Source organism: Oncorhynchus clarkii, unplaced genomic scaffold (assembly GCF_045791955.1).
Source record: "Oncorhynchus clarkii lewisi isolate Uvic-CL-2024 unplaced genomic scaffold, UVic_Ocla_1.0 unplaced_contig_3418_pilon_pilon, whole genome shotgun sequence".
Taxonomy (NCBI): Eukaryota; Metazoa; Chordata; class Actinopteri; order Salmoniformes; family Salmonidae; genus Oncorhynchus; species Oncorhynchus clarkii.
This window is the reverse complement of record NW_027258275.1, coordinates 18566-31828: the sequence shown is the minus strand read 5'-3', so window position 1 is coordinate 31828 and position 13263 is coordinate 18566. Positions and strand designations below refer to the sequence as shown.

The 13263-nt window shown below is 43.2% G+C and overlaps 1 protein-coding gene across 1 annotated transcript; it reads right to left on the bottom strand.

Annotated features, from left to right (window-relative positions):
* Positions 1 to 7540: 7540 nt before the first annotated feature.
* On the bottom strand, positions 7541 to 12993 carry LOC139396422 (protein ANKUB1-like). The gene is made up of 4 exons (XM_071143463.1): positions 12903 to 12993; positions 9061 to 9172; positions 7638 to 8179; positions 7541 to 7545 (listed from the first exon to the last, which is right to left on the bottom strand). Exons 1-4 carry the CDS (start codon positions 12991 to 12993, stop codon positions 7541 to 7543), a joined length of 750 nt encoding a protein of 249 aa, XP_070999564.1.
* Positions 12994 to 13263: the final 270 nt, after the last annotated feature.

The following is a 13263-nucleotide window of genomic DNA, read 5'->3' as shown; positions in this document are numbered from 1 at the left end:
CCGGTACCAGCATGGCCACCAGTGACATTGTAGAAGGGATGTTGGATTTGGTAAGGGATAGCACCAGCAGTACTGGAGAGCAGATCCCCATCTTCAAGTCCAAGAAAAGCAAGAAAACCATGTTCAGCAAGATATGCTTTAACATAAAGGTATAGTACAAGTACAGATTTTTCATGAATAACACTGCTTTTGAATGTATGAGATATTATTTGTTTATATAATTCAGTATTTTAGCATTGTATGGCCTTTTTCCAGTTGATATACTGTACTTTAAGATATATAACAGTTTGTTTTAATGTGCCTTTTCCCACCAAACAGGGTTCCAAGAAAGTTAGAAAGGACCACTGTCCTCAAAAGTCTATGGAGTACCAGCCTCAGAACACTTCCCCTACTGTGTACTTTACAGGTAAGCCCTGCTGCTGCTCATTCAAGACTAAGATATTATTACTTTAGCGTTCAACTAATTCATTTGGAAAGACATTGCACTCTGCTCTGAATTGTTACCCATGACATACTGGATGGTCTTTCTTTGCAGAGTCGAGGACAAATTCTCATGGCTCCTTTGCTCCAGAGGGAAATGACATCGCATATTCCTTCCCACCTGAAGAGAAGAGTCGCAAACCCTCCCTTTTCACCAGATTGTCAAGAGCCATCGCGAAAGGCTTTCCCAGCCCATTCAAATCTTCAAGGAAAACCAAATGATTTAATTAAATTCCTCATAACAACGAGAGCATTCATTTGTTCAGATGAAAATCTAATCGTATTGGTCACATACGCCGAAAACAACTGTGAGATGCTTTATTACGAGCCCATTCCCAACAATGCAGAGTTAAAAAGTAAGAAAATATTTTCTAAATAGTAACACAATAACAATAACAAGGCTATATACAAGGAGTACCAGTACCGAGTCAATGTGCATGGGTGCGAGGTAGTTGAGGTAATACAGTATGTACATGTAGGTAAGGGTAAAAGTGACTAGGCAATCAGGATAGATAATAAACACAGTAGCAGCAGCTAGTGTGAAAGTCGGTCAGTGTCACAGTGAATGTGTGGGTAGAGTGTAGTGAGTGTGCATCGAGCCAATTCAAGAGAGTCAGTGGAAAACAATTAGAAAAATACATCAATAACAAAGGGGCAAATAGTGCAGGTGGCCATTTAATTAACGTTCATCAGTCTGATGACTTGGGGGTAGAAGCTGTTCAGCAGTCTTATGACTTGGGGGTAGAAGCTGTTCAGCAGTCTTATGACTTGGGGGTAGAAGCTGTTCAGCAGTCTAATGACTTGGGGGTAGAAGCTGTTCAGCAGTCTAATGACTTGGGGGTAGAAGCTGTTCAGCAGTCTAATGACTTGGGGGTAGAAGCTGTTAAGGAGCCTTTTGTCCCAGACTTGGTGCTCTCATATCGCTTGCCGTGTGGTAGCAGAGTGAACAGTCTATGACTTGGGTGGTTGGAGCCTTTTGACAATCATTTACATATCACTTATTTTATTTTTATTTGATGTCATATTGTAAACGTATGTATCTGTTTTGCTGAAAATATGATTTTGAAAACAATGAATGTCTACAAGTGCTTCATAAAACAGTTATATTTATTTTTGTATTTTCAAAAGACAGCAAATAGCCAATCAAGTATCAACATAAGTGAAATGAAAGACAGATTTAATTTTCAGTGAATAATTGTCTTGTCCAGTGAGCAACTCAATGACAGCGATTCAAATGACATCATTAGATCACCTCCAAGAAGCATCTTCAACGTTCACCTGACAACCCATTGGATAAGACACATACACTAACCAAGTGTTTCTTACCTGTCAAGAAGGTTGAGATCAGAAGCTTCTTCAATACCCCAGAAATGGAAAGGCTTTGAGACAAAGACAATCAACTGACAAGATAATGCACATACACTAACCCGGACGTTCTACTTGCCCCACTGAGTTACAGCAAAGTTATCATTTATGCATGGGTCCACGATCCACTCATAGCTATCTGACAGTTCTCAGAATACTAAGGAAGAAGTGTGTGATATTGGATTTGGTATCCTTCCCACTCCCAAGTGATTGGGAGTCCCATAGGATGCCGCATAATTGGCCCAGCGTCGTCCGGGTTTGGCCATCATTGTAAATAAGAATTTGTTCTTAACTGACTTGTCTAGTGAAATAAAGGTTAAATAAAAATAAACTATTAGAGCTGTCTGCTATATTGCTGTGTAAATCCACACACTGCAGGGGAATGATGACACATGCTGTGCAAACACATCGTTACAGTAGTTGTCAGTTTTGTAACGTAAATAAAGAGTTTGTCAAATACTCTATGTGGAATACAGTATGTATTATTTTGACCCTGCACAGACTCATGAGCAATAATGATCCACATCTTAATAAAATAGTTTTAAGGCAGCAGTGTTCATACTGTATTTTACATTGATTTCAACCACTATAGGTCTTCATCAGCAAGTGAGGATTTCTATGGATAAAAACTAGTGTTAAGTGTGGGGGGGTGGAGTCTCAATTAGACCCATGTCAAACACTTACAATCACATAAGGCACAACCACAGTCACATTCAGTCAACTGAATGATTCTAGAATAATAATAATTCCATTCACATTTGGCTACTACAAATAGCCAGTGAAATATGATACGTTTTTTGTTACTTGAGAATAGGAATGACTGAGAATCCACTGCCTGCCGTTGTAAACTTTCAGCACACAAATCAAACACAGTACTGACTATATCTATAAGCCTCATCCAAAGGAACGGAATTCTAAGTCGTCCGCATTGTTTCAGGCATCATCCGTTCCAAAGTCTCATCTTGTTCACTGTTAAAAAATATTTAAAAAATTAAATAAGAGTTCCTTTTTGGACAATTCCAGGTTGTCCCTCCTTGTTTCAGTATGTTTAATCTGCCTAATGACCAGGATCCTGGTGTCTACCCAATGTGCTGAGCACTCCTCCTGGCCAGAGTCCGCGCTACATTCAGCTGCTACAACCATGGTCTCTGTGTGAAGGCACTGTTAGAGAGTCAATCAACCAGAACAAGGTTAGGAGACCAAATCTGTGTCCTAGCATTGTGAAATACTGTATATGTAATGGCCTCAATACATTAATGAAGCGCCCTTACATCCTATCCTCTCCCCATACTGAAACAACTTGTTAGGGTGAACCAATAAGACTGACACTATATACCTTCTAAGCATGATAGTTGGCTCATGATTTGTTTCAGGACTTGTTAGGGTAAACCTATAACAGCTTCTAACCCAAAGTCATAAGACTGCTGAACAATTAATCAAATGGCCACCGGACAAGTTCAAATGTTTTATTATTTGTTACTTTAGTTTATTAGGTAAATATTCTCTTAACTCTTCTTGAACTGCACTGTTTGTTAAGGGCTTGTAAAGTAAACATTTCACGGAAAGATCTACACTTGTTGTATTCAGCGCATTTGACAAATAAAGTTTGAGTTGATTTGATTTGACTATGTACCTTCTAAGCATGATGGTTGGCTCTTGATTTGTTTGTACTGAAATCTATTCAGGGAGGATAAGGGTATATCATAGGCAGTGATGTAGTGGTAAAAACATTGACTGGTAAATGCTGATTGCCGTTCAGGATTAAAGAAGTAACGCTCCCTCTACTTTCAATGCATCTTCCACAAAAGGTGGGTAAATGCTTGAACAAAATAAAATAAAAAGTGTGTAAACAGCTTTTACATGTGTTCCCCCCCCACCACCACTGATTATAGGAGGCTTCTTCTGACAGTATTCACACCTTTCATAAGAAACCTCCAGAGAAATATTCATATTCACCGTAGCTGTCATTTAAACTTGGACTAACCTGGCCAAGGCCAAACAGTATATGGGGTTTTCTCTGGGTGTGCGGTCACAGTGGAGAGAAAAGGCCTCCAGTGAGGTGGTGAGTATCTGGGCGGAGTTTGGCGAGGCAAACACAGGTCTGAGATTGGTGTCTCTGGAAATGGGCGGGAGCGGGACTCTGCTCCTCCATTGGTTGCTGTTCTGATCCCCACTCTCATCTTCCTCACATCCCTTCCCTGCACATCCCCTCTTCCTCTTTCTTTCATCCCTCGTGGCCACAGGGTGTAGCCGCCTCGCTTCGCGTTCCTAGGAAACTATGCAGTTTTTTGTTTTTTTTACGTGTTATTTCTTACATTAGTACCCCAGGTCATCTTAGGTTTCATTACATACAGTCGAGAAGAACTACTGAATATAAGATCAGCGTCAACTCACCATCAGTACGACCAAGAATATGTTTTTCGCGACGCGGATCCTGTGTTCTGCCTTACAAACAGGAAAACGGAGTGGATCCCATGCAGCGACCCAAAAAAAACATTCCGAAAAAGAGGGAAACGAGGCGGTCTTCTGGTCAGACTCCGGAGACGGGCACACCGTGCACCACTCCCTAGCATTCTTCTTGCCAATGTCCAGTCTCTTGACAACAAGGTTGATGAAATCCGAGCGAGGGTAGCATTCCAGAGGGACATCAGAGACTGTAACGTTCTTTGCTTCACGGAAACATGGCTCACTGGAGAGACGCTATCCGAGGCGGTGCAGCCAACATGGTTTCTCCACGCATCGCGCCGACAGAAACAAACATCTTTCTGGTAAGATGGCTAACGAGACATGGTGTGATGAAAGAAACATACAGGAACTAAAATCCTTCTGTTCACCTGATTTAGAATTCCTCACAATCAAATGTAGATCGCATTATCTACCAAGAGAATTCTCTTCGATTATAATCACAGCCGTATATATCCCCCCCCAAGCAGACACATCGATGGCTGGCTCTGAACAAACTTTATTTAACTCTTTGCAAACTGGAAACCATTCATCCGGAGGCTGCATTCATTGTAGCTGGGGATTTTAACAAGGCTAATCTGAAAACAAGACTCCCTAAATTTTATCAGCATATCGATTGCGCAACCAGGGGTGGAAAGACCTTGGACCATTGTTACTCTAACTTCCGCGACGCATATAAGGCCCTGCCCCGCCCCCCTTTCGGAAAAGCTGACCACGACTCCATTTTGTTGATCCCTGCCTACAGACAGAAACTAAAACAAGAGGCTCCCACGCTGAGGTCTGTCCAACGCTGGTCCGACCAAGCTGACTCCACACTCCAAGACTGCTTCCATCACGTGGACTGGGATATGTTTCGTATTGCGTCAGATAACAATATTGACGAATACGCTGATTCGGTGTGCGAGTTCATTAGAACGTGCGTTGAAGATGTCGTTCCCATAGCAACGATTAAATCATTCCCTAACCAGAAACCGTGGATTGATGGCAGCATTCGCGTGAAACTGAAAGCGCGAACCACTGCTTTTAATCAGGGCAAGGTGTCTGGTAACATGACCGAATACAAACAGTGCAGCTATTCCCTCTGCAAGGCTATCAAACAAGCTAAGCGTCAGTACAGAGACAAAGTAGAATCTCAATTCAACGGCTCAGACACAAGAGGCATGTGGCAGGGTCTACAGTCAATCACGGACTACAGGAAGAAATCCAGCCCAGTCACGGACCAGGATGTCCTGCTCCCAGGCAGACTAAATAACTTTTTTGCCCGCTTTGAGGACAATACAGTGCCACTGACACGGCCTGCAACGAAAACATGCGGTCTCTCCTTCACTGCAGCCGAGGTGAGTAAGACATTTAAACGTGTTAACCCTCGCAAGGCTGCAGGCCCAGACGGCATCCCCAGCCGCGCCCTCAGAGCATGCGCAGACCAGCTGGCCGGTGTGTTTACGGACATATTCAATCAATCCCTATACCAGTCTGCTGTTCCCACATGCTTCAAGAGGGCCACCATTGTTCCTGTTCCCAAGAAAGCTAAGGTAACTGAGCTAAACGACTACCGCCCCGTAGCACTCACTTCCGTCATCATGAAGTGCTTTGAGAGACTAGTCAAGGACCATATCACCTCCACCCTACCTGACACCCTAGACCCACTCCAATTTGCTTACCGCCCAAATAGGTCCACAGACGATGCAATCTCAACCACACTGCACACTGCCCTAACCCATCTGGACAAGAGGAATACCTATGTGAGAATGCTGTTCATCGACTACAGCTCGGCATTCAACACCATAGTACCCTCCAAGCTCGTCATCAAGCTCGAGACCCTGGGTCTCGACCCCGCCCTGTGCAACTGGGTACTAGACTTCCTGACGGGCCGCCCCCAGGTGGTGAGGGTAGGCAACAACATCTCCTCCCCGCTGATCCTCAACACTGGGGCCCCACAAGGGTGCGTTCTGAGCCCTCTCCTGTACTCCCTGTTCACCCACGACTGCGTGGCCACGCACGCCTCCAACTCAATCAACAAGTTTGCGGACGACACAACAGTGGTAGGCTTGATTACCAACAACGACGAGACGGCCTACAGGGAGGAGGTGAGGGCCCTCGGAGTGTGGTGTCAGGAAAATAACCTCACACTCAACGTCAACAAAACTAAGGAGATGATTGTGGACTTCAGGAAACAGCAGAGGGAACACCCCCCTATCCACATCGATGGAACAGTAGTGGAGAGGGTAGCAAGTTTTAAGTTCCTCGGCATACACATCACAGACAAACTGAATTGGTCCACTCACACAGACAGCATCGTGAAGAAGGCGCAGCAGCGCCTCTTCAACCTCAGGAGGCTGAAGAAATTTGGTTTGTCACCAAAAGCACTCACAAACTTCTACAGATGCACAACCGAGAGCATCCTGGCGGGCTGTATCACCTCCTGGTACGGCAACTGCTCCGCCCACAACCGTAAGGCTCTCCAGAGGGTAGTGAGGTCTGCACAACGCATCACCGGGGGCAAACTACCTGCCCTCCAGGACACCTACACCACCCGATGCTACAGGAAGGCCATAAAGATCATCAAGGACATCAACCACCCGAGCCACTGCCTGTTCACCCCGCTATCATTCAGAAGGCGAGGTCAGTACAGCTGGGACCGAGAGACTGAAAAACACATTCTACCTCAAGGCCATCAGACTGTTAAACAGCCACCACTAACATTGAGTGGCTGCTGCCAACACACTGACACTGACACTGACTCAACTCCAGCCACTTTAATAATGGGAATTGATGGGAAATGATGTAAATAAATCACTAGCCACTTTAAACAATGCTACTTTATATAATGTTACTTACCCTACATTATTAATCTCATATGCATACGTATATACTGTACTCTATATCATCGACTGCATCCTTATATAATACATGTATCACTAGCCACTTTAACTATGCCACTTTGTTTACATACTCATCTCATATGTATATACTGTACTCGATACCATCTACTGTATCTTGCCTATGCTGCTCTGTACCATCACTCATTCATATATCCTTATGTACATATTCTTTATCCCCTTACACTGTGTATAAGACAGTAGTTTTGGAATTGTTAGTTAGATTACTTGTTGGTTATTACAGCATTGTCGGAACTAGAAGCACAAGCATTTCGCTACACTCGCATTAACATCTGCTAACCATGTGTATGTGACAAATAAAATTTGATTTGATTTGATTTAGTTGAAGAGGTTTATCCTGGGATGCCAGGGCGCGGAGCGGGCAGGATACATGAGATGGGCAGTTGATGGGGGTCAAACGTCGAGAGGCTGTGGACATCACCCTGTTACTCGCCTTGGCCTCACTCCTCCTGGGCTTGGAGGACATCTTGGGGAGGGTGAAGCCATCCACCAGGACCGTGTCGCCCACCCTGGTCCTGAACAGAGCCCTGTTGAGGCCCATGCAGTGCCTGGATGCTGCCCTCCTCAGCCCCAGCCTCACCCAGCCCTTTATCTGGAGGTATGTCCGCATGGGCAGGGCCATACCTGGGAGGACCACCACAGAGCACAGCTTGGTGGCCAGGTGACGCACACACTCCCTGTGGCCGTACTGAAGGGCGATCCTCAGGGGGTCACGACCCTGGGGATCCCGACAGGCAAGGGTCAGAACGCTGCTGGTGATAAAGAGTTTGAGGATGGTGAGCTGGCCGCGCTCGATGTAGGCGACAGCGGGACATTTGGCGACGTCGGGGTGGGCCGTCTGGTGGCACCACTCACGGTAAGGGTGAACCCCCACCGGCTCAATGACACGCACCCCCCTCTCCAGCAGCCAGCTGGCCAGGTCCAGGTGGCCCAGAGAAGCAGCGATGTAGAGTGCCACCCGGAGCTGGAACCTGGAATAATACAGAATCAATGTATTTATAACACGTTTCAAGTTTTTTTTGTCAAGTTCACAAGATACAGTGGGTTATAAAACAGTACAGTAAAATGCTTACTTGCAAGCTCTTTCCCACAATGCAGTATTAAATATCAGGGTAAGAGAAAAAACGTATGAAGGAAAAAAACACGAGAATATAAGCTATATACAGGGTCAGTACTATCATTGTAAGCTATATACAGGGTCAGTACTATCATTGTAAGCTATATACAGGGTCAGTACTATTATTGTAAGCTATATACAGGGTCAGTACTATCATTGTAAGCTATATACAGGGTCAGTACTATCATTGTAAGCTATATACAGGGTCAGTACCATTAATGTATGTTATATACAGGGTCAGTACTATCATTATAAGCTATATACAGGGTCAGTACTGTCATTGTAAGCTATATACAGGGTCAGTACTATCATTGTAAGCTATATACAGGGTCAGTACTATCATTGTAAGCTATATACAGGGTCAGTACCATTAATGTATGTTATATACAGGGTCAGTACTATCATTATAAGCTATTTACAGGGTCAGTACTGTCATTGTAAGCTATATACAGGGTCAGTACTATCATTATAAGCTATATACAGGGTCAGTACTATCATTGTAAGCTATATACAGGGTCAGTACCATTAATGTATGTTATATACAGGGTCAGTACTATCATTGTAAGCTATATACAGGGTCAGTACCATCATTGTAAGCTATATACAGGGTCAGTACCATCATTGTAAGCTATATACAGGGTCAGTACCATCATTGTAAGCTATATAAAGGTTTAGTACCATCACTGTTGATAGTAAGTCTATCATACAGTTCAGTGTGTAGATGTGTATTCTGACATCACAGGTCTCTCCCTAGACAGGTGTCGTTGGACGGTCAGTCTGTGTCCCAGGAAGCAGCCTCTGAGGAACTCCGCCCACCCATCCCAGGTCTCCCACCGTAGAGTAGCCCCTGGGAGACAGAGACACATGCAGGTTGTCCTCCTGGTTGCCATGAACCAAGAATGTGTTCCATACAGTCCATTTGTCTCTGTGTTACATCCATAAGGTGTTGAGCCAGAGGACATTTGAGGCTGTTCTGATGGCAACTGATGGTGCAACTCAATATTAGGAAGGTGTTTCTAATGTTTGGTACACTCAGTATATATAAGTTAGGAGTCATATAATTACAGGGGTAAGATGAACTGGCTCCTTTGCACTGATCTTAGGTCTGGTTTGTGTTTTTACTGCTAATGGTAAAGGTTAGGATTTGGTGAGAGTAAACTGATCCTAGATCTGTGCCCAAGGGCAATTTCTATACAGAGACAAATCAAAGGTCCATGCTATTTAAACTTATAATCTACCACCATCTCGTGGCTCAAACTTGTAACAACATTTTCTAATTCATGTGCTGTACTGAGTTTTGTTCTATCACATTGAACACTAATATGGGTGCAGATTAAATTGAACACTAATCTGGGTGAAAATTAAATTGAAGACTAATCTGGGTGCAGATTACATTGTTAACAGAAATATTATGAATATGTTTTTCAATGAACCCAAAGGGCCTCTTCTTCTCCTACTATACGGCCTGCTGTACTCTACTGTACTCTACTGTAGTCTGCTGTACTCTACTGTAGTCTGCTCTACTGTAGTGTACTTCTCTACTGCTGTAGTCTGCTGTGCTCAACTGTACTCTGCTGTACTCTACTGTAGTCTGCTGTAGTCTGCTGTGCTCTACTGTACTATACACCACTGGGTATACAGACTCTTCAGATACTGTTAGCGAACACCAGACTGAGGTCGAGGCGATTACATGGGGAAAAGGTTTATGACTGTAAGGGTGTTTGGTACAAAGGCAACACTACATCGGGCCACATTTCAGCTCTATCCCAGGTCAACCATACAATACTATATAGATTTCCACTCTAGTCAACCAGCAAGAAGGAGAGACAGACAGAAGGTCTGGCTTTGACTATGTCAATGATGGGATGTGTAAGTAAGGAGTAAGGAACACAAATAAACATTATTCTGATGGTTAAATTTGTACTTAGATACATAACCACTCTCCTCTGTTAGCAAATCTTCCACAGAACTTTGTGGAACAGAGTGAGTTCTGTCCCTGTCTGGCTCTGGACATGTACCCAGGGACCTCTGTACAACAACACTTCACACTCACGAAGCAGTGTTCTTACTAACCAATCACTCTACCAAAACCATGGTCTCGGTATAAAGCAGTGTTCTTACTAACCAATCACTCTACCATAGCCATGGTCTCAGTATAAAGCAGTGTCCTTACTAACCAATCACTCTACCATAACCATGGTCTCGGTATAAAGCAGTGTTCTTACTAACCAATCACTCTACCATAACCATGGTCTCGGTATAAAGCAGTAGTCCTTACTAACCAATCACTCTACCATAACCATGGTCTTGGTTGAGCAAGGGCAATATTACTTTAAGTCTCAAGCAGGGTGAACTCAACATACTATATAACACCACACTATACAGTGGGGCAAAAAAGTATTTAAAATTTGAAGCAGAGCTTAATTTGTAAATTGGGAGGTGCCAGAACAAAGAGTGGGTGCTAGAGGGTGGTACCAGAACTCATGAGAAAAAACATCACCTATTATAATAGAGCATTGAACGCATATCATCACATTTGGGTAGAGCCACTTAATGAAGGTGAACACATGGGGAACATTTTTAGTAGCCTAGGGTCCGGGAAAGTGTTGGCCTTTTTAAAACCGCATTTCGTGCAATTCTACATAATTTTACATGACTGGAGACTTTGGCATTATCTTTTTTTAATTCGCACAAATGATCGAAATGGCAGGCTACTTTGACACTGACAAACTTAGTATCTGAGATCAATAAAAACGACCTTGTCTTGAATCCATCAATAGCCTATAGGCCTAGGTTTGTGGAGAAACATATAGTAGGCTACAATATGAGGAGGAAATTAGTCCTAAAAATGCTTTCCAGTTTCACTGACTCACCCAATGATGCGCAGCTCACTCGCTGGAGATTGTCGATGCGCTCGTGTCAAAAGCCTATCTCTCCCTCTCTCTGTTTTGTAAAACAATGTTTGGGAGTTGATCAAATATTTTGGTAGTCTACAGCATAGTCTTATCTTTTCAGCAAGAGTCATTGCTTTTCAACCTGTGTTTTCCCTCGATTATATTTGAAAAATTGCAAAAGGCCTGTTTTGTCTGCGTGCTGTTTTTTCACTGACAGATTTGCCTCGCGTTCCCGACTGTAGGCTATTCTTTGTTATTGGGCTACAATCCGCAGCTAGGCTATTTAAAAAATAAGCTATTGGTCCTCTGTAGCTAAATTATAGGGCTTCTCATGACGTATTAGGCTATTCTGAATGATTTAATTTATTTCTGAACAGACAGCAGTAATTCCGTAACTTTAGAAAATTCCTCCAGAACCCTTCATGCAGCTATGATTCTATAAGGAAACAAATGATGAAGTGCAACTCTGGAGAGATGAGGGGGTAGGATAATTGACGAAGAGGTGTAACAGTTCTCTTCTTGCGTTGTGTACAATCAGTCATCGACACGGAACTCCAACATGTAGCACCAGTCATGTAGATTTATTCTGATAGGAACGGCACAAAATTGCACGTCATGCAATGCACGTCTCACCATCCAACTATGCACTCACGCACGCACGCTGGTTTGATGCTTGTTCACTGGGGTAGTTACCAAAATAATTCAATTACAATATACAATATAATATATTTAACAATGTACCTGATAGGAACGGCACAAAATTGCACGTCATGCAATAAACGTCTCACCAACCAACTCTGCACTCACGCACTGTACAAAATATATGACCCCCCCACCAGACACAGTAAGTTGCTAGCTAGTACTGGCGGGAATTCTCTACAACAAAATGCACAACAAATATTCTCCAAAAACCACTGCATCTTATGTGTGATGTTCGAATAACATTTACAAATAATTTGATATAAATTGAACATTTAAATCATCACTTGAGAGTATAAAAATCACTTTTGCTGTACAGTGCTTTGCAACCAACAAATTACCTACCGCTGGTTTGGTGCTTGTTCACTGGGACGATTTTAACTGGAACATCCCCCCTCGTAAGCAGCTATTCAAACCAGCCAATCAGATGCCATGTTGAGTAGGTGAAGGCAAGACAAACTCAAACCAAAAACCCATTGGCTTAACAATAAAGTGGCAAGGGGAATCACCAATATAACCCTGTTACAGAGGCAACTCGAATGAACTTTGATCGCTTTTATTATAATTGTTACATAGCAAAAAGTGAAAATTATTTTTCATGGCACGAGAGGTACCGGATTCGGCCAAATAGGTTCCGGAACAAAACAGTCCAGAACGGAACGGTGCCGGATCCTGTTCCTGCATGATCCGGCTCAAATGAAGCACTGATTTGAAATACCTAGGCCTCTACCTGCTGAGTATAAAGATTATTAAACTAGATTCAGTGGGCTTGTCATTCACAGTACTGATGAAAAATCAAGTATATTTGATCTAAATGTGGATATACGAGGACATCTAGTGGTCACCGGATTTAAAAAAAAAATCATGCAAGCTATCTTTGCACTAGCATGCGATGCCATATATTTGACGCAGGTATTTATTATTCAACAAGGACAGTCATTGACCCGGACAAAATATAATTGTATGAGCTATGCCTCTGTGTACCGGCGTTGTTGCACCCCTCTACTATCTGGCTTGGTGGGGCGATCTCGTTCTGCATGCCTGCTTCACTTATATTCAATGTGTCGTCATGCATTTGTGCATGCACGCTGTTAACAGTCATATCCGTCTTGCTAACTTAGCTAGCTCATCAAACAGTATTTTATTCGCTTTTTCTGCACGATAGCACTTATTAAAGCCTTGAAGGGTTGCATCGGTTTCCACTGGATTTGACAGCTTGTTATGCTGGCTAGCTAGGTAGCTAATTCGCTAACGCAAACTATTTATCATGTAGCAGCCTATGCTGACTAGCGTCGCTAGCAACTAGCTAACATAGATAAAGTTTAGTCGTGGGTCCACAAAATCA